This window comes from Oryzias latipes, chromosome 18 (assembly GCF_053564925.1).
Source record: "Oryzias latipes strain Hd-rR chromosome 18, Olatipes_Hd-rR_3.1".
NCBI lineage: Eukaryota > Metazoa > Chordata > Actinopteri > Beloniformes > Adrianichthyidae > Oryzias > Oryzias latipes.
In genome coordinates, this window is record NC_136254.1 from 2,717,845 (window position 1) to 2,738,201 (window position 20,357).

Sequence of the window (20,357 nt, forward strand, 5' to 3'; positions counted from 1 at the left end):
AAAACCTTTTCAGTGTTTATTAAAGCTCCACCCGACCACAGCACCTTCAGGTTGGTGGCAGACAGTCAGGTGTTGCAGGTCAACTAGTCTCCAAGTGTCATCAGCCGACTTGGATCAAGACCCAAAACTACTGTCAGAGTTTGGGACCCACCCAGGAGAGGAGCCCCCCCAGTGACAGACCACCACCATGATCAAAACCTAATGACCTCTGACCTAAGACCGGGTTTAGCTAACGCCACACAGCGTTGTGACCTGGACAATGCAGCAACGGCCTACCGTCCTGTTCACGCATGAGGGTCGGGTCACCGTCCACAGAAATGATGGTGGTCTGAGTTGATGCGCGATACGCCGCGGTCAACATGGTCTCCAGGGTCTTTGGTGTAGAAGGGACCAACAGTCTGGACAGGCATCACCAGTCAGAGCAAAACCCATTTGGTTATGGTAGACGGTCCGGTCCCTGCAGGTTCTGACCTTTAGAGACATCATAGAACCATCATCATCCCCCAATTCCACCAGAACACCCCCAACTTTCTGTTCATGGATGATAACGCTCCACCACATGGCTGGACTCCAGGAAGTGGGCGTGTCCTCGTATGGTTTGACCAGCAATGACCCCTGACCTGAACCCCATAGAACACATCTGAAACCAGCTCTAGCAGAGACTGGATGATCTGACCCCCCACGTGAGTTGTCAGAACAACATAGAGAACTTATGGAAATACTCGCTATTGACATGGTCAGTATTTGGTGTTTGGGGGAACCTTTATTATTGTCTTTATTTTCGGGTTAATAAATATCAAATTACAGAAAATGTTGTTTTTTTTTCAATTCATTATTAGTAATATTAGCTGTGTCTTCAGGGCTCCTGGGACCTGCTCTGTCCTCTCAGACAACAGAAGCTCCACATATATCAGTTTCACTGTTGGTTCACTCCTGAACCCTGCTGGATCAGGCCAGTGGCAGACTGTTTGGCCTGGGACTGAGTCCACGGTCAGGTCATACCAAAGACTTTAAACATGAGACCCAAAGCCTTCCTGCTTGATGCTCAGCATTAAAGGGTCTATATCCTGCTTTTCTTAAGCCTTTCAGAGAAATCTATATCCATAAATATGTTCATATTTTACCTTTGGCACACTAAAGAACCATTTTTTATGAAATGTTTGTTATGTTAGCAGCTCATTTTTCTAACCGGAAGTAAGACGACTCAAACTCTGAGGCCCCGCCTTTCTTTTCTTGTGGGTGCCGCCCATTTCATGACATCATCCTACAGCCTGCCTCGGTAGCGTTTCTGTGTTTTGCTCATGAAAACAAACATCATCCGAACTTTTTGAAAAGATGGATGTGCATATTGTAGATTTAAAAGGAAAGCGATTAGCCGATCACCGCTAGCTCTACTGAGAAAGTGGGTGGGTCTGTTAGCCTGGGGGCGGAGCTGGCAGTGCACACTCTTCCTGGAAGGGACTGTTCCTCACTTTGTGATGTCACAATGTGAGAACCCGCTTGTTTTGGATTGGGAGGGGCTGGTGGTCACAGACTATGTTTTTTAAAGGATTCCACAGAGATAAAATCCCACTTTGGGGTTGTTTTTGTGAGGAATGAACATTATAATATTCTTAAAAGTAAAAATAAAGCAGATTTTGCATGATATACTTTAGGTCCTTGTAAAGGGATTGGATTGGGGGGTTAAGCTACTAAAACTTCTGAACACGGCTGTGTCTGCACCTCACCGCTTCTCTCTGGGATGGGTCTAATGCTGAGAATACATTTCAATTTTTATTAATTAACCTTTATTTAACCAGGAAAGTTCCATTGAGATTAAAGAGGCAGTACATTTCAATACAAAAAATACAAACATCTTTAAAATCACACAAATCATGAAAAGCAGTTTCACATTATTGTTGCAGTCTCCAAAGCTTTGAGCTTGATCTTAAAAACATCTAAAGATACCAATTCAGTTAGTTTCCAGTCTTTCTGCAGCATTTTCCAAGTAAAAGGAACAGAGTGGACAAAGGCTTTTTTTCCAGCTCTGTGCAGCAAATGGAACAGAAAGCAACAGCTGGTCTTCTGATCTTAAGGAGTGAGGTTCCACACTTCTCCTTGTGATTAAGGAGCAAATGTAGGGAGGCAGTAATCCATGTAAATAAAAGTGCACCAATGTCCCTGGATGCCCTCCTCACTGCTCATCAGTCGGATCAGATGACTGAAGGTTTGAGTTAAACAGGATTGAGTTAACATGACGGATCCAGGAGATCAGAGGTGACACCTGTAAATCTAGCTGGTTGATTAAATGTGGTGCACCAGCCCTACACCCTTTTTGTCACCCTCAGCACACCACCCTTTCATATTTACAGACCAGATGCAAAGCTTTTCTGCAGTCACGTGTGTTTTATTCCGTTGTGTCCCAGTAGATTTCTTCAAAGCTTCCTGTCAGAAAACATCACCGCTTTTATACCTGGGGGGCTTCTGTCAGAGGAGACGGGCAGAAGTCCCAACGGTCACTTCCCCTTGCAACAGCGGGGACACCACAGTTCAGATGACCGTTTGATTTTTAGATGAGCAACCACAGCTTTGTTCTGCTTGCTGGTCTGTTCACCTAAACTCTGCATCCACCCATGAATTTGACAAAAACCACTGCTGGGCAATCATGAATTGTTATTTGCCTTGACATTTGTGCCTGTGGCAACACAACAGCCTTTGTGGTTTTGAGTGAATTACCTTTGAAGCTGTTTGACAGACAAGTTCCCCTCAGGGTAAAATGATCTGCAGAGCTCTGAACAGTCCCACCATAGAAGCAGCTCGACTGCCAGTTTATTGTTTGATTTCCAGCCACTGCTGCCCCAATAGTGTTCATTTAAAATAAAAAAAATGCTGATAACAAATTAAATTAACAAATTAAATTATTAAGAGATGTTTGTTTGAATTAAATAAAAAAAGAAAACCTCTGATAGGTCTAAAATGTTTAGGAGAAAACTGGCCTGGAGTGATTTTTGTGCCATTATTCCAGGCTCACTGTTTTCAGACTTTAAACATTTTGTGTGCTCAAACAATTATTTTGGGTAACACTGGGCTTATTGTGCTAATAAATGTCTTACTAACACCCTAAAAATTCTATTATAATGCTTGTTAATGCGTTAACAAAGCTTGTTAAGGAATCTTAATATAAAGTGTTGCCTTATTTTGCACTTGAAACTCAAAAATATGTGCAAACAAAACAATTTCCACTGCAGAGAAATTCTCACACTTCTGCGCTGGAAAGAGAGCGGGGCGCCGCGTTAAAAATGTGACACAAAAGCCAGCCAATCACATGCGTGATGGTTGATGCTGATTGGTCAGAAATGTTTCCAGTCGCGCACAAACCTGATCCAGTCTATGAGCTGATTGGAAGACTTTTTAGTTTAAAGAGAAAAAAGTAACCGAAAACTAACACATGCTTTCAAACAGTTTTGTCACCATCCTAATTGTTGGGTTTGTTCACATGGAAATAATAAATAATAATAATAGATACTTTATTTATCCAACAACGGGGAAATTCTTCTCCACACTTTGATCCATCCCCTTGGGGGAGCAGTGAGCTGCAGGCGACATCTGGCTGGGGAGAGCGGGAATTGATCCACCAACCCTTTGGTCATAGGATGACCTGCTCCACCGCCTGAGCTAAACTGCCGCTCAAGTAGCTGTATGATCTTTTAATGTATAATTTACACATTTATACACCCTTCCTAGCAAATAACACTCAGAATGAAATGGTACTCGACGATTTAATTTGGCTGTAAACTTTGAAGGCATCTGCTAAGATATTAGCAGTACCCTGCACTAGTTTTCTGAGTACAACACAGTATTGTGTAGTTACTGGTGAGAGTTGCATGCTACCCTAATATGACTAATATTCATGTTTTTTGTTTTTATATGGAAACACATTTACAGTTATAGCCATGGCAATGATGAAGATAACAGTAATTGATGAATAGAAATATTCAAGAAGAGTACTTATTCATTTCATACTGCTGAGTATTCTATTTTAATTTGAAAGTTGTATGTCAGGAACTGGTGACGAGGGACCCAGAATGCAGGAGACCGGGCATGGAGGCAGAAACACAAGAATTTAAAAAATTAAACTGCAACATGACAAAAGCCTTGGAGGAAGAACGGAGGGACAGAGCAGAGGAACTGAACCAGACACGTAAATAGACTTAGGGTGATTAACTAAAGGAAGCCAGCTGTGGTTCCAGCCTGAACCCGGTGAGACTGACAGAACACAAAGGTCAAACCAAGAACAGAACTGAAAAACCAATCTGATGCACAGAATCCTTGTATTCTATCTGTTTGGTCTTAGAGAAGAAGCTTTAGTTACGCCTTAGTCGTATGTGGGTTGACCCGTACAGGTGCTGCTGGTTTTTTGGTTGTCCCGGCCTGGAGAGGGTCGTTAAGAGGAGCGCCCTCATCTTAAAGGGAGTACAGATGTGTCTTGCAGTGTGGCTCGTTACGACCACCTCAAGGGACGTTATGAAAATGGAACGTACCATTGTTGTGCGTGTGGTAAGTGTATTGTTGAGTATTTGTGAAAATATGATGTAGGGGTGATGCAGTCGTACGCTGTCCATACGCTACAGTCTATTTGTTAATGAGGTGTGAGTAGTGGCCCCCCACTGACCGCGCATAAATGGGGTAAATGATACCCAGGTGCCTGTGAGACGTCCGTAGGACGTCCACACAAACGACACTCTGGTTGTCTAATTTTCTCTTTTCTAACAGTCAGGTTACAGTGAGGAGCGCGCACAGAGAACACTCCTTCCCCCTCAACAGCACTAACGGATTGTCCCAAGTCGGGATTTAAAAAGCTGTACGACATACCTGCGTCTTCCCTACTCCATCCTTACTTGCCCTTGTTGTTTAAGTGTTCAGTACAATCTGTCGCCTGCCGGATGCCAGTGGAGAAAAGATGTGCAGGACGGTTTTAGCTCTACGATCTTAAAATGACTTTCGTGCCTCGCACGGGTTTGCTCATTTTTCACCCGCAGACCTTTAACCCTTGTGCTAATGGGGTCCAGATGACCATTGACGTGTTCTACCTGCCATGACAAAGGTGGATAAAGGTGGAAAGATTTCATGTAATCCATGGATACCAGTGAAGATCACAAATCATTGAAGAAAAAAGGTTCTAGTGGGTCTAGATGACCCAACTCCCAATGTTAAAGTGCCTAGGATAGCAGGTTAAGGGCAGTTGGGACTCATGCTTTCATCAGTTTTTTACATTATAGGCAACAGTTTGCAGGTAAACTCCCACAAGGGTCCTTTTCCTTTTCTCTTATATATAAATGACATTTGCAAAGTCTGAAGTATAGAAATTTGCTCTTTTTGATGATGATAACTTGTTTTTGCCCTGAAAAAAAAGGAAATATTCAATAGAAGATGTAGAAACTGAAATAGTTGAACTTAAATATTAAAAATAATAATAATAATAAAAACAATAATCCTTTGTTGAAGCAAGAAAAGACGGAGTTTATGGCTTTTGCTAATATAAACAGAAGAAAGTACAGGTAAATCTGTTTATTAATGGAGTAAAAATGTAAAACTCCGAGGAGTTTAGATTCCTTTGGGTAATTTTAGATGAAAATTCATCTTGGAAGCCTCATATATCACATATATTGAAAAATGGGAATTAGACCTGGGAATTAGATGGTACCTTTTGGTCACAAATTTGCTCAAACACCTTTAGACTTATCAACCAGTCCAATCTGCTGCTCATACAGTATAAAACCCTTGGTTAGGACTCACTACACATGACAGAGGATGTTCAAGGTGGGTCTCAGAAACTCTAACTTCTGTGGTTTCTGTGATGGTAACACCAATGTGCACGCCGTGTGGCTCTGCACATTGGTTTCACAGTTTAGAGAACGTAGATCTGTTAACCTGGTTTGGCATCCCTACCTCAGCTTCTCCTCCTCTTTGTTTGCTTGGTGATATGAGCGCCATCAGTCACATTTTGGGCAAAAGAAAGAGTTTTTTTTTCTGTTCTTGTTTTTCCTATTTTATCCGTCTTTCAGCACTTTTGGAAGGTCAACACATTGTCTTGTATTCCCTTTTCCTCTTTTCATAGCCCCTTGGATCATGACGCTTCGTTTGACCGCTTTTTAAAAATTGCCTTTAATCATCATTTCATATCTGCCAGTGTTGCCAGATAGAGTCACAGTTTTCCAGCCCAAAAGTCATCTAAAGATCACCAGAGCCAACAAAAACCCACCCAAAAAAATATAAAAATGAGAAGCTTTACATTATGTCATTATGTATGTCAGTGTAAAAGCTGTGCAAACGACAATAAACTGATTCTGATACGCTGAGTAAACTAAAGGAACAATCAATCCGACTTAACTCAGGATTGCGCAATCTCTCGTGTCGCAAAGCTCGCAGCTGAAATTAAACAGGAGATACCCAAAAAAAAGATTAAAATGATTCAAATCAAACGTTAAATTGCATTTATGGAACAACCTAGTGAACACATGTATTTTAATATCAGTAGGCTTTAGATGACGACAGGTGAGGAAGACGTCAGGTGAAGCACTGCCTGCCACCTGCCTCTCCCCAGACCCCACTTCCCTGCTTGAAACCGCCAACTAAAAGCCCCCAAACCGATCCCAAACCCGCCCAAAGCTAGAAGAAAAACCGCCCTATTGAGCTGGAAACTGCCCAGCCTGGTAATGCTGCTCTGCTTGCTAACTTGCGAGTCTGAACCTGTACCCAGACACGAATCCAGACCTAGACTTGCACCAAGATCTGGATCTGCACCCAGACCCAGATACAAATCCAGACCTAGACCTGCACCAAGATCTGGATCTGCACCCAGACCCAGATACAAATCCAGACCCAGACCTGCACCAAAACCTGGATCTGCACCATGATCCAGACATTAATCCAGACCTGCACCAAAACCTGGATCTGCACCATTACCCAGACATTAATCCAGACCCAGACCTGCACCAAAACCTGGATCTGCACCATTACCCAGACATTAATCCAGACCCAGACCTGTACCATAACCTGGATCTGCACCCAGACCCAGATACAAATCCAGACCCAGACCTGCACCAAAACCTGGATCTGCACCATTACCCAGACATTAATCCAGACCCAGACCTGTACCATAACCTGGATCTGCACCCAGACCCAGATACAAATCCAGACCCAGACCTGCACCAAAACCTGGATCTGCACCATTACCCAGACACGAATCCAGACCTAGACTTGCACCAAGATCTGGATCTGCACCCAGACCCAGATACAAATCCAGACCTAGACCTGCACCAAGATCTGGATCTGCACCCAGACCCAGATACAAATCCAGACCCAGACCTGCACCAAAACCTGGATCTGCACCATGATCCAGACATTAATCCAGACCTGCACCAAAACCTGGATCTGCACCATTACCCAGACATTAATCCAGACCCAGACCTGCACCAAAACCTGGATCTGCACCCAGACCCAGACACAAATCCAGACCCTGACCTGCACCAAGACCTGAACCCATACAAAGACTAATTTCTCTATACATTAATTTGTGAACAGTGTCAAGTGTCTGGAGTTGTGGTGTGTTGTGTTTGTTGTGTTTGTTATTTTTTAAAAACGGATTCTGTATTATGACCGCAAAGTGAGCTTTTGCCTCAAGAGTCAAGTGTTTTGTATATTTAGTTTCTATTTTGAGTTTGCTGAAACTGCTTTAATGTTTTAGAAATTGCATCAGAGCTGGTGTCAGGTCATGTGCTTAAAGGCAGCACAGATGGCAGTGTGTGAGGACTTGACATTTCTAAATCTTCCCTCAGGGTGTCCCGTCCCATCACCGCCACCCATGGGGTGCGCTTCACAAACACCTTGTGTGTCTTTACTGTCGACTGTCATTTTAAATCAACACACTTTCTCTACGACAATTTCTTCACGTCTTGCTGTCTTTGCCAGTGTCTGTGGCCGTTGAGAAGCAGACACCGGCAGCCTTGGAAAGCCTGTCGTCCCCGAATGTGTTTGATGTTTTACTTTGTCGTGAATCCAAACCAGGCCACCGTAAGACGTTTCCCAAGACTCATTGACGGCAAACGTGACGCCGCTAAAGCTTGCAAAGGGGGGGTTTGCCTTTCACAGTGCTCTACAAATTGATTGTGAAAGGAGTTTGAGCTGGATCAAATAGTCCCCTGCGGCGGCCCTCCCACACAGCTGCGACCCCATTGATTTTCAGGGGGACGCCAGCAGGCTAAAGGGCAGTAAGACGCCCTGCAGAGAGCCGTTCACCCGGAGTAAAGTTTGATGTAAAAAGGAGAGAAAATAAACCACTTGAATGCTGTTGCACACTTTAACCCTTCAAAGCTTACTGATGTTTCTGAAACGTCACCATCATCCTCTTGTTTCCTCTTTTTGGCAGTGATGTACACTTCCACCCCCCCCCCCCTTCCCTGTTTTTTTTATCTTCAACTTTTCCCCCTTTCGCATCGACAGAAGCTGCTGCAGCTGCAGAACTTCAACACCCTGATGGCGGTGGTGGGCGGCCTCAGCAACAGCTCCATCTCTCGCCTCAAAGAGACCCAGGCTCACATCAGCGCGGAGACCAACAAGGTGCAGAAGGCTGCCTCCACCCGCTCTGCCACTGCCGATCTATTTCAGGCGCCCCCAGTCAGAAATCCAATGTTCGCCGCGTGTCAAAGGACTTAGCTTACGTTAGATTGAGTCTGTGTTCAGAAGAAGTCCACATCTCTGCCAGAGCGGCCAAGCTGCTTATCTGTGCCCACAACTCCTACACAGTGCAGTTTTAGAACTGTGTATTTGAGCCACGTGGCCAAAAAGTTGGATTTAACAGTTTACAGTGTATCTTCAGTTATGTTAGTCCATCTGGGGAAGAGTTTCACTCTGGTTTTGGCTCACAAGTCTCATATCAGTCCCGTCTAATAGTACCATGTTTCTCCTCCATGCTAGGTGTTCAACAGCTTAACTGAACTGGTCACATCCTGTGGAAACTACAGTCACTACCGCAAGCGTTTCTCTGAGTGCTCAGGGTTCAGGTTCCCCATTCTGGGAGTGCACCTGAAGGACCTGATAGCGGTACACGTGGCGCTGCCAGACTGGGCGGACAAAGACAAGACTCGGGTCAACCTGACGAAGGCCCAGCAGCTGTACACCATCCTCCAGGAGCTGGCGCTCATCCAGAACACCCCGCCTAACATCGACGCCAACACGGACCTGCTGAACCTGCTCACTGTGAGTCCGGCGTCTGTGTGTTGTGGAATTATTCCTCCCTGAATTCAGACCCTAGAATCGTGCTGTGAGTTTGCAGTCCCTGATGGCGCACTCGGGAAATGAAACGGGGGCAGAAACACCTTTTCTGAACCGACAACCTCCTTCTGCTGTGATTGGATCACACGGCGGTGAAGCCAGCTGGGAGGAATCTGTCACACGAAGGCGAAAAACCGGCACGAACAGAACCGTGCAGTACAGTCACAAAAGTTTACGTTTCCTTGAGTTTAACTATTTCATCTGAAATTCAAAAATACATGCCAGATTACATATGGACACACCGGGATAAAATCATAAGAAAGGTAAAAATAGATAAGATGTTTAAATATATACAAGTAAATGTAAATACATAAAATAAATAACCAGATAAGACCATCTAAAAGCCATGGAACATTTAAATTCACTTTTTGCTATTTTAAAGTCAGTTAAATTCAAATACAGCTAAATTTGCCACTGTGTTGTTGTGTCAAAATAAATGCAACACAGCCAGAAAAAAGCAAAACTAAAGAGCTTTTAGTTTACTTTTGGGTGACACCCAAAATTATGAAAATGCATGACACTGATTAGTTTGGAATTTTTAACTAAAACATCATGGCACATTAAAATTCTATAGAATTGAATTCACTGAATTAAAGCAAAGCATGCATTGGAATGTCATGTTTTAATATTGAAAAGTGAATTTCTAAATGCATGACCAAATTCAAGACTGAATAGTATTTAGCAAAATACATTTTCATTTAAAAGTGGTAGTTCAAAAATTCACGATAATATAAAAATTCAGTTGGTTTTGTTTGTATTCAAAATTTTATTTAGAAAATGTCATTTTGAATCGTCATTTGTCCTCTAAGGTGCAAAAGTATTTTCAAATTGCATGATCAGATTGAATTACCCTGAAATCTGGGTGAACAAAAACTTCCATTAATGCCTTTTCTTTGACAAAGTAAGATAGTACTGCAAATATATCTCCTGCTGCAGAGTACAAATGAAATGTGCTTCCTGTCGAGGAGGAAAAGGAAGCAAAGGTAGCAACATAAAGCAACTCTTCACAAACAAGAACAAAATAGTCCCTTTTTTTCCAGAGATTACTTCTTAAACTGTCTAAAAAGTACAGAAGTATGGATTTTCGGCACCGCAGAGCTCCACATGACCTTCACCTGTCAGGTCAGGACCAACGTAGGCATTAAGAGGAGCGGCACAATTATTCCTGAAGTGGAAAGCCGGACTAATCAGCAGCCGTTTGATGATGAAATGACTCTCATTGTCTGCAACATGAAATAATTGTGTTAATGTGAAAGGTGAAGGATCTGATTCGGGGGTGAGTCTGTGACTTTAACTCGTCTTTGTGGAACACGGCGTTAGAACTGAGCTGGAGGGGAGACGCACAGATCAAGACAGAGACGGACAGATGAGGACAAGATGCCGTGGAAGTCAGACAAGGATTAAGCTCACCGTAAAAAAAAAAACAACAAAAAAAAAGCAGAGTCAGAAGGAGATGAGAGGAGCTTGCTGGGATTTAATCAGTTCCACCAGAGGAACTTTAAATTGGAAACTTCTAGTCAGTTCTTTTAGCTGAGCTTAAGGACTAAAGCGCTTTCTGTCAAGCTGCTCTGGAAGGAGAGAAACATTTTGTGCAGGAAACCGTTCAGCTTTTAATATGACAGCAGTGCAACTCCTACTGTAAATCATTTTGGGGGAATTCCCAGAATTTTAACATATTGTTAAAGTCAATTTTACTAAACTTTCAAAGGCAGTGATTCCTCTTGTGTTCTGGCTCAGCTCCTGTGTGTCACTATTCCATGTAGGATGTAGGAGCAGAGCTTAAACAGTCCCAGGAGATCAATTACGCCGCCGGTGTGAGATTTCAGCCGGACTTCCTTTTGACCCTCCCCCCTCCAGGAAAAACAATATAGCAGTTTTTTTTAGCAGGTTTTGAGTCTGAAAGCCACCAGGAAAGTCTGCCGGACAGTCAATACTCGATTATGCGGTAGCTAGCCAGAATTGATCGAGCTCAACTCCCACTTGGATGACTTGATAAGATGGAGAGAAAATCAATAAATCCCTCAAAAGTCAGAAAGAAACAGAAGTCAAAGTCAAACAGGTTGATTTATTCTCTTCTTCGTTTAACAAGTTTAATATTTACCCCTTAATGGGTTAAACCAGAGGCCAAACCAAATGAAAAGCCTCTCATCGTTCCTGCTGAATGGATTGGATAAAACAAAGAGAGGAAACGGTTGGAAAGCAAAGGGGGGAAACCGTACGCTGCTGTAGGATGTGTCGTCTATAGAATGTGGGTTTAATCCGTCGCCACTCCCATCATCCTTCAAAGATCCGCTCTGATGAAAATGCTTTTTCACCTTTTCTTGTGGCATTTTTCTGACAATGGAGGACATATATTAGGAAAATTAATCTTAAATTTATACTTCTTTTTTCAAATGATGGTGAATCAGGAGCTGCTCCGCTCCATTCTGACGCAGAGAAATAGATTAGTTTGTTTCTTTGTTTTCCACGTCTGAGCTGGGATCTGGATCAAAACTGGAGACTGGATAGCTCCGATATTGCTCATTTTTTTGATGATAGGGAGCTGAACGCTAGCAGGACAGCATGTAAACAGATGGATGATGGGAAATAGGGTCAGCGCCAACAGTCCCGCCCACAACTCGGTAGGGGTGGGAATCTTCAGGCACCTCGCCATTTGATTCGATTCATGAAGCAGCAATTCAATTATAAAAACATTGCAACCCATTGCAATTGGACCAAGTGTGAACACCTGGCCAATGCCCTTATTGTGAAAGTGCCAATTGCATACAAGTTCCGTGTCGGCGGGTGCACTTCCTGCCTGCTGCTTCCTGCTCCTGGCTGTTGCTGTGGCCACACCAGGATGCCTGAAAACCTTGACACAACCACGTTTGAAACTCTCTAAGCTTGCAAACCGAAAAAGATCGGCTCATCGGTCCAGTTTTTGTGTAGTGCACTAGTGGGATCGTTTGCATACAACACACTGTAACTACGCAAACAGTCTATGACCTCATTATCAGCTTTAGTGTTTGTTACCCCTGTAATCAAAACAGACTTTATTAAGTCCAGATTGTTTGATGAACTCCCTCTTTTTTGCCAATTAACGGAATATTACACTTAATGAGCTAGCTAGTAAATGGCGTCTAAATGTTGGGTTTTCTTAGTACGTTGTGTTCTACCCTAGTTTAGTGGAGCAGAAAGCAGCAGGCAGGAAGGGCACCCGCCGACCCAGAACCTATATTAGCACATTTGCCCTTCCACAATAAGGTTGTGGGCCAGGTGTTCACACTTAGTCCAATTGCAAGGGGCTACACGATTATCAGTGCAACCGGAATCTGCATTTTTCAGGAATTTTTTTTTGTTTTTACCACAAGACACCACATGTCTTCTGCTTACTTTTCTCCACCAAAGTGCATTTTTAAGAAAACACAGGATCTACAGACTTGTTTAACTTTTATTACGAACATAAAAAATTCTGGCATGAAAAATATTTCATTTGGTAACCATTTTTTCACAGCATTTAAAAGGGAAAACCCCTCAACCTTCAATAATTGACCTGCACAGAATACAAGTTGTTATTCGGTTAGCCTTTCCCAACGAAGGTGGAAGTTAGCATTTTGGACCGTTGGAAGAGCTCGCAGCAGAAGCTTTTGAAGCCACACTCACGCCAGTAGCAACCAAGCGGTTTCTCCCCTCTTCCTCCTCCGGATGGAACCGTACGATAACGTTTCACACACAATTAAGTTCTTGTGTTCTCTGCATATTCAATTTTGTTGAGAAAGAACGAACACACCTTTAAAAGCCAGTTGACCGTAGACGCTATAAAAGCCAAAAGGCTTCGAGCGAAGTTGGAGCGGGTCGGATGACGTGATCTGGAAGGGCAGCCATGTTTGTGTGCTCTTCAAGAATGTCCGAGTGAAAAATGCTCCGTGTTTAGTTCCGTTTTTTACTTCTACTTTAAGTCACAGTAATGTCCTGAACATTGATTATTTAAAAGTCATAGAACGATTCAGAATTGTTTATGAATCGGAATGGATGCATCTTATAATCAACACCCACCCCCCATCTTACAACTCGGAGGCAAATTTCTGATGAACTCCTGCTGCTCTGCAGAAATTATGTCCAAGAAAACGACACAGGTTTTTGATTTTCCTAAAAACAGGCCCTCTCTGCACCCTATTTACCGGTTTGTTTGGCTTTCAACTTCCTCCGGCTGCTGTTGGTTAACGAGATTGTTAGAAGCGACCCTGCAGCTGCATGGGGTCAGGTGATGAAGGAGGGATTCCAGCCCCCCTGATCGGATGCAGGATCGGATTACCAAAAAAAAAGACTTTCCGAGATTCACATGTTAGCAGGAAGAACCACACAAAAAAATAACACATCTAAGATTGAACGTAAATACTCAGATTGATGCTGTGGACGGATGAAGCACATCGTCACATGATCAGAATCAAAGGTTCCAGTTGGCAGAGAACCGGAACAAAAAGTTCAAACTAGGAATAAAAACCTCTTTCTGCAGCGTCTTGTGCTGCAACACATGAGGCTGTGAGACCTTCTGTTAAAATAGGGACAAAAACAAGACTTCCTCTGGTTCAGCCCCTTTTTTCATCAACAGATGTGGAAACCCACGAGAGAAAAACTGTTTAAAGTTCTGTCCTCAGAAACCGCCAACCCCCACAAAAAAAGCTGATACGAGTTACCAGAAGCTGAGAATGATTGTTCCCATCAAAGTCTGAGACGTTCCAGTTGTCTGTGCAGGTTTCCCTGGACCAGTACCACACAGAGGAGGAGATCTACCAGATGTCTCTGCTGAGAGAACCCCGGAAGACAGCGGTGAGTGCTGCACCCGCCCGGACCAGCTGCGTCCTGCAGGAGCTCTGCACAAGTACGGGTTAATGGCCTTCGAATTGTGCATTATCACTTTTTAACGCACGCCGTGGAAGCCTGAACAGTCCGACACGACGCGAAGTGCATTAAAAAGTGAAAATGCAAACTTCAAAGGCCATTAACCTGCTTATGCCATGGTCACTTACAAAAGGAATAAATATCAACCAGTTTTTAGTCCTTAATTCTTGTTATTTTTTCCGAATTGGATCGCTTCTTTCACAAAAAGTGGACTATTTGTTACGTGGTGTGGCACCTTGTCATGGTAATGTGACGATGTGCCGTACCACCGCTGCAGTCAAGATTCGGCAATATAACTTTATATCGGCAATATAACCAGGCGCTTTTCAGGCCGAAGCGCCTGGAATGCCCTGCACTTCTCTCTGCAGGTGGCCGATTCAGTTGAATCTTTTAAGAAACAGTTGAAGACGTTCCTTTTCCAAAAAGCTTTGAGCTAAATTGCTTTTCACTCTGTTTTATTGAATTTGTTGGTTTGTATTGTGTTGTTCTTGTTTCACTCTGTAAAGCACTTGGAAATCAACAAATGACGCTTACTTACTTTCTAATCTGCGGCAAACAGAAGCTGGTTCAATGGTTCTGCTTTTGCAGTTTTTAAAACAGTTTTTATTAATAAAAGTTCATAAAATGCACATTTTTGAGAAAAATAAAAGTTTTACCTTCAATTGAATCTTCACTCAAACAACTTTTATGGCCTCAAATATAAACTTGCGAAAAGAAAAACGACTTGATATCTATTTTATTCCAAAATTATTCAGAGCATTCATTTGGATATCAAATATTTTGCAGAATGAGTTCCAGTTAGAAATGATTTCACAAGTGCAGTTTTGAAGGACACGCCTTACTTTTTGTGTTTTTTTACTCCGTAGCAAAACTCCAGCCCAGCCCCCGCCCCTGAACCCACCCCCACTGTGATCGATGAGTGGGCTGTGTCAGTGAAGCCCAACGCCGACCCAACCATCATCAAGATACACATAGAGAAGATGGTGGAGGTGGGCGTCTGCACGCCGTCACACGTCTACAGCTCATGTTTGGATTCTAAAATTAGAAATTTAACCATATGATGGTTTTTGGATTCCCTCCAACCATTTCTAACCTGAACCTTGCACAAATACATTATGACTAGTTTTGTTTAATGATTCATGCTGTTGGGATCATAGCAGTGCTGCAGCATAACAAACACGCCTCAATGCAACAAAAATCTGCTGAAACGGAGACTTGCATCTGCTAGAAAACAACTTTCTGTATCCCTCACTAAGGGTAGGTGCTTTGACTAGACAGAAGAGTATTCGCCTCATGGAGCCCAAGGTGTGTAAAGGAACACATGGGTAGACACAATCAAATGATTTGAATGAAAAACAGATGTGAAAACCTGACAGAGACACAAACAGACACTTGTCTGGAGTCTCAGAATGACGTGGGGTTACTCCGGTAGTTCTGTGGCAGGTTTTAGTTCCCCTTCTAGTTAAAATTAGTTGAAGAGCTAATTGAAAAAGGGGAACAGAATAAAAGAAAGTTTACCTAGAGAAGGTCAGACATACAAAAATCAGAATCACAGTTTTCCAGCTGGCTGATTAACAAATACAACAAAACTTTCATGTGTCATAAACAAAAATAATGTCTTCAATTTCAATCATCACTTTATCGTCAAATTAGCATTATGATTTTGAGATGACTTGAAAAGTTGAACTTGAACGAGTTCTGGAAAGTCTATGCTGCCAGGAATCATTTTGGGTGTAGAAGTTTCCATTTTCTGTAGAAAGTGTTAAGTACCCCCCCAAATTCTTAATAATTCCTAAACGAAGTGAACTCTTCACTCGTTCTCAGCTAAAACTCCAGGCAACATATTTTTGTAATTCATCTGTGATGGAATATTGTGGTGAGGTCAGTTTTTGGCTTTACTAATCTTATGCTACAATGGCGCTGAACTCTAGTTTTTGAACGAGCGTTACGCATATGGTGTTCACCGTACGCTGTGGCCACTCCATGCTGGCGCATGCGCCTACAGTTTCAGGAGTCTTGGTGTGAAATGTCAAAGCGGTGCAAATCTGGTGACTCTCGCTCCAGGCGTCTTCTTCTTTCCAGCCGGACAAAAAAAAACGTAATTATTAATTTTTTCTCCATGATCAATTTTCAAACAGTTGGTACTTTGGTGTTGAATAGTAACCATTCATTACTGCCAAACTGAACTCTCTGTTTGGCCAAAATTCATCATGTTTAATTTTTGACGTGTGTTCAAATGCGGCTCGTTTTGCAGGTAGTGCCCAAAAACGGACATCAAAAGTTGCGTAAGGACACGTTAATGCAAGAGTTTTAAATGCGTAGGCCTATAGGTTGGTCTACACAGTCTTTTCATTGACCACGTGTTTTCGAGCCCAGCGTGAACGTAGGCATGTGTTTCGTGTTCAAGAACACTCTATGCGGGTGTTCACATAGGACAAGCTAGGACTGGCAGTGAGGGTCTTCTTCCTCTTTTTGTATTTTAGCGCGCGATCAATAAACACCCGTTTTGTTCGTAGAGTCCGCAACCGGACTGCAAAAATGACGTAGCAACACATGAACATGAAATTTCTGAACACAGAATTTCGGGTTGACCTGCGTCTACACAGACTTTTTTTGGAAGTGGGCACTTGAAGTCAAGTCGATGTGAAAGTACTTCCTGAGAGCACATCGATGGGGAATGCATCGAACCAATCTATTAACTTGTAATCCCCCCAGAAAAGTCTTTTCCATTGGGATCACTTTGGAAGTTTCATTTTAACCTCATATTATACAACCAGCCATAAAAATTGGTTATTTAAACCAAAGAAATACTTTGAAAATGTGTTTTTAAAGATGAGACACTCGCGTTTCCTGCTAAAATATATATATTATATCTTATATAAACTGACACAAATTATGACTTTATAAAACTTCTTTTTTTTCTTTTTTGGCAAAGTAGAGCTTTCTGTGAAAAATGGAGATGCCAAAACAAGAAGGCAGCCTTTCGTTTTGCCAGTTATTGTTGCTTTCAGCACTAAAGCAAACTTTCACAGCAAAGTTCAAATAACAGATGCAGCCGTTTACAGGGACGTTTTGGGCAAACATACTGCAAATAGTGTCAATGATCGGTCTGACAGATCTTCTTTGCCTGCAGTCGGTCTTCAAGAACTTCGACACCGACGGTGATGGGCACATCTCCAGGGATGAATTCGAAGCGATCAGGAACAACTTTCCCTACCTGAGCAAGTTTGGGGAACTGGACAAGAACCAGTGAGTGCTGGCTCTGTATGCACGAGGAGCTTGAGGGGCTTTCCGTCTGACCTTCGTCTCCCCTCACAGAGACGGGAAGATCAGCAGGGAGGAGATGATCGACTACTTTATGAAGGCCAGCTCTCTGCTCAACTGCAAGATGGGTTTCATTCACACTTTCACCGAAGCCACCTATGTGAAGCCCACATTCTGTGAGCACTGCGCCGGCTTTGTGAGTCAATCTTATTTGCCTTTCTTTCTTTCTTCCCAGCATCCGTCCCTTTTAAAAGGGACATACGGTGACTGCAGCGACAGTCTATAGATTAAATGTGCAGGTCTTCTGGAAGGTCCTTTCATCGGCTTTCATCAAAAGTATCATTCTCTGCGGAAAAGCAGGAGTCGGAGTTTGTTTCAGAAGGTCAAAAATCATTTGCACTCATCGCGCCGTTCCTCAGCCACAAAACTTCTCGTTATTTTCCCAGACAGCCATGATTGATCATCTCTCAGAGCTTTCTCAGTGTCAGATCAGGCCAACGCCAATTACTCTGGGTAGTAGCCTCTCGCTGCTGAAGCTGCGCGCTGGGAAATATGGGAGGAAGGTAATTGGATGAAATGATTGCTCTCATCTGTAGCAGTGTTGGCTCTGCGCTTGTACGTGGGAGAGCGTCCTCTCGCCCTGAACAACACCCCGAGGAGACATCTGATGTTTAGTGAGTCAGCGTGGGGACGGTGCCAGAGACTCGGAGGTGGCTTCACATTCATTTCTTTGGTTGTATTTAGGCTGCAGAGCGCTCACAAAGTAATGCCGGCGCAGACTGCATCTCTAGGCTTTCATTAACACACTCCAGTGCACTGATGCACTCAGGCTGACATTCTGGAGTCATCTCAAGGGGAACTTTGGCACAGAAGGCCGGGGAAGATAAGAGGAGGCCTTCCCTCTGAAGTTACTGTGCAAAGGTTGCCACATAAGCCACTTCCTCTTCTCGCCGCTTTGCTTTGCTTTCTCTGTTTGGCACCTGCAGAGAAACAATATTTTCCTGCAGAATTTCTCAGCAGTTGCGGCAAATATGTTGCTCAAGCCAAGCCGAGCCCCCTGTGCACCATACTGAGTTTTTATGCCTCAACTAACGTGGCCCTGAAGTGCAAAGCACACCCACAAATCACACGGCGCAGAGACATTTTTAAAGATCACAGCAACAATTAAAAAAGCAAAAGAAATCGTTAAAAAAGCAACATTACATTATAGAAATCAAATCAAAATTCCAGAAACTAAAACACATTAAAAAAAACAGGAAAAAAAACAATGTATTGAAAAACAAAAGCAATTTCTGGAAATCAAAATGAAATGTTTAAAAAAATGAAAGAATATCCAGTATCACTTCATGCCTACTAACCTTCAGCTAAAATGATGCACAAACGTCATCATCCAATCACTGATGTGCCTCACCTTGATAGCTGTAAAATAAAAAAAACATCAGAAAACAAAAATACTTTTCACAATTGAACATCAAATTGTTAAAAAAAAACAACAAAGGAAAAGTTAGGTATGTACTTTTGAAAAACTCAAATGTCAAAGCCACTGACTGTATAAGAGAACTGGACTGAGTAACCCCTCCCCCTGGCGTTCTAGACAGGAAGTACCTGCTGGCTCCAAGAAGCCAAAATCCCATAGACTTCTGTAGGGAAACAAACAGCTATTCCTTATTCATTCTATTGGTCAGAATAAACAGTCTCTGCTCTGATAACTTTTATTAACATGGTTTTGATAATCCTCATTATTTCACATTAGATTTTCCTAATTGCAAGTTGTTCAAAAGTATAAACTGACCAATCAGACACCTGAATAAAAGTATGTTGGTGCCCACTGGCCCCCACCTCAAACGTTTGAAATGTTTGATTGACAGATTTTCCTGAGCCGGTTATTAGTGGAAGGGATGCGAACTTCCAACCAGCTCCCTCCTGTTTGACAACAGTGGTTGTCATAGAAACGTAGACTCAGACGACTCGAACCAATTACTGCTCACTGACGTTGTCTGGCTCCAAATGGAGCTAGAAAAATGGTGGCTGAGTCAACGTCATTTGGTTGGAGCCGGAGTTATGGGTGACGTCATACTCGCTTAGTCCGTTCTCTGATACAGTCAATGTTCAAAAGTCAAAGGTCATGATCCATAGTATCTACCTTTTCCAGTTTCTTATTGTATTTTGTTTTTTAACATTTCCTTTTGATTGATTTGATGGGATTTCTGGGACTGAAATTCATATCATACTTTTGAAAAAGCAGTTCTGTCTTTGTTCCTCTGCAAACCCTGATAGTCAGTTTGGCAAAAAGTGATTTGCGAAAAGGATTTTTAGTGTTTTCTCTCTGGTCTATCGTACAATAAAACCTGTTTTCTCAGCGTGGGCTGGAACCTAAACTCTGAGTTTAAATGAATCTCTTTCTGCTGGGCTCGAGACCAAAGGAATGGTTTCCTCTCAATTACTATTCAAATTTTCCAATTAAGATGGATCTCCTTGTAAATCCACCCATCTAAAGGACGTTCATCATAGTATAGTTTCTGTCACATTAGTTCAACACCTTTCTCATCATAGAGAGATGTGCATGTCTGCTTTCGCAGGGTTTCCGCGCCTGACAGAAAAGCCACATGGAGCTGATTTGATTTCTGCCTGTTTGTAATTCAAAAAAGGAAAGAAAAGGTTGGTTTTTTTTACAGTAAAGCTGGTGATCTGGGCTGCAGAGACACAGTTTCATTAGAGAACAGAGGCAATGTCTCATTATGGATCAGCATGACAAATAAACTAAAAACATGAATGAACACCAGTAAGAAAACTAAAGCTACCAAAAAATGGCAGAAACTGTTTAAGCATAAATGTAGGCCTGAAGTAACAAACACACTGGGCTTGTGCATTTAGGAGCTAGCTAAACATGCAATCTTGAT

At 42.6% G+C, this 20,357-nt stretch overlaps 1 protein-coding gene across 5 annotated transcripts in view; it reads left to right on the forward strand.

Moving 5' to 3' along the window:
- Window positions 1-20,357, forward strand: part of LOC101160849 (RAS guanyl-releasing protein 2) — a 49,097-nt gene that overhangs the window by 13,878 nt on the left and 14,862 nt on the right. For all 5 annotated transcript variants that reach the window (XM_011487812.4, XM_011487811.4, XM_078936449.1 and 2 more), the window contains exons 8-13: window positions 8,482-8,598; window positions 8,956-9,237; window positions 14,047-14,121; window positions 15,060-15,182; window positions 17,327-17,442; window positions 17,512-17,653. In XM_011487812.4, the coding sequence (XP_011486114.1) occupies window positions 8,482-8,598; window positions 8,956-9,237; window positions 14,047-14,121; window positions 15,060-15,182; window positions 17,327-17,442; window positions 17,512-17,653 (855 nt within the window). The remainder of the gene's footprint in view (window positions 1-8,481; window positions 8,599-8,955; window positions 9,238-14,046; window positions 14,122-15,059; window positions 15,183-17,326; window positions 17,443-17,511; window positions 17,654-20,357) is intronic.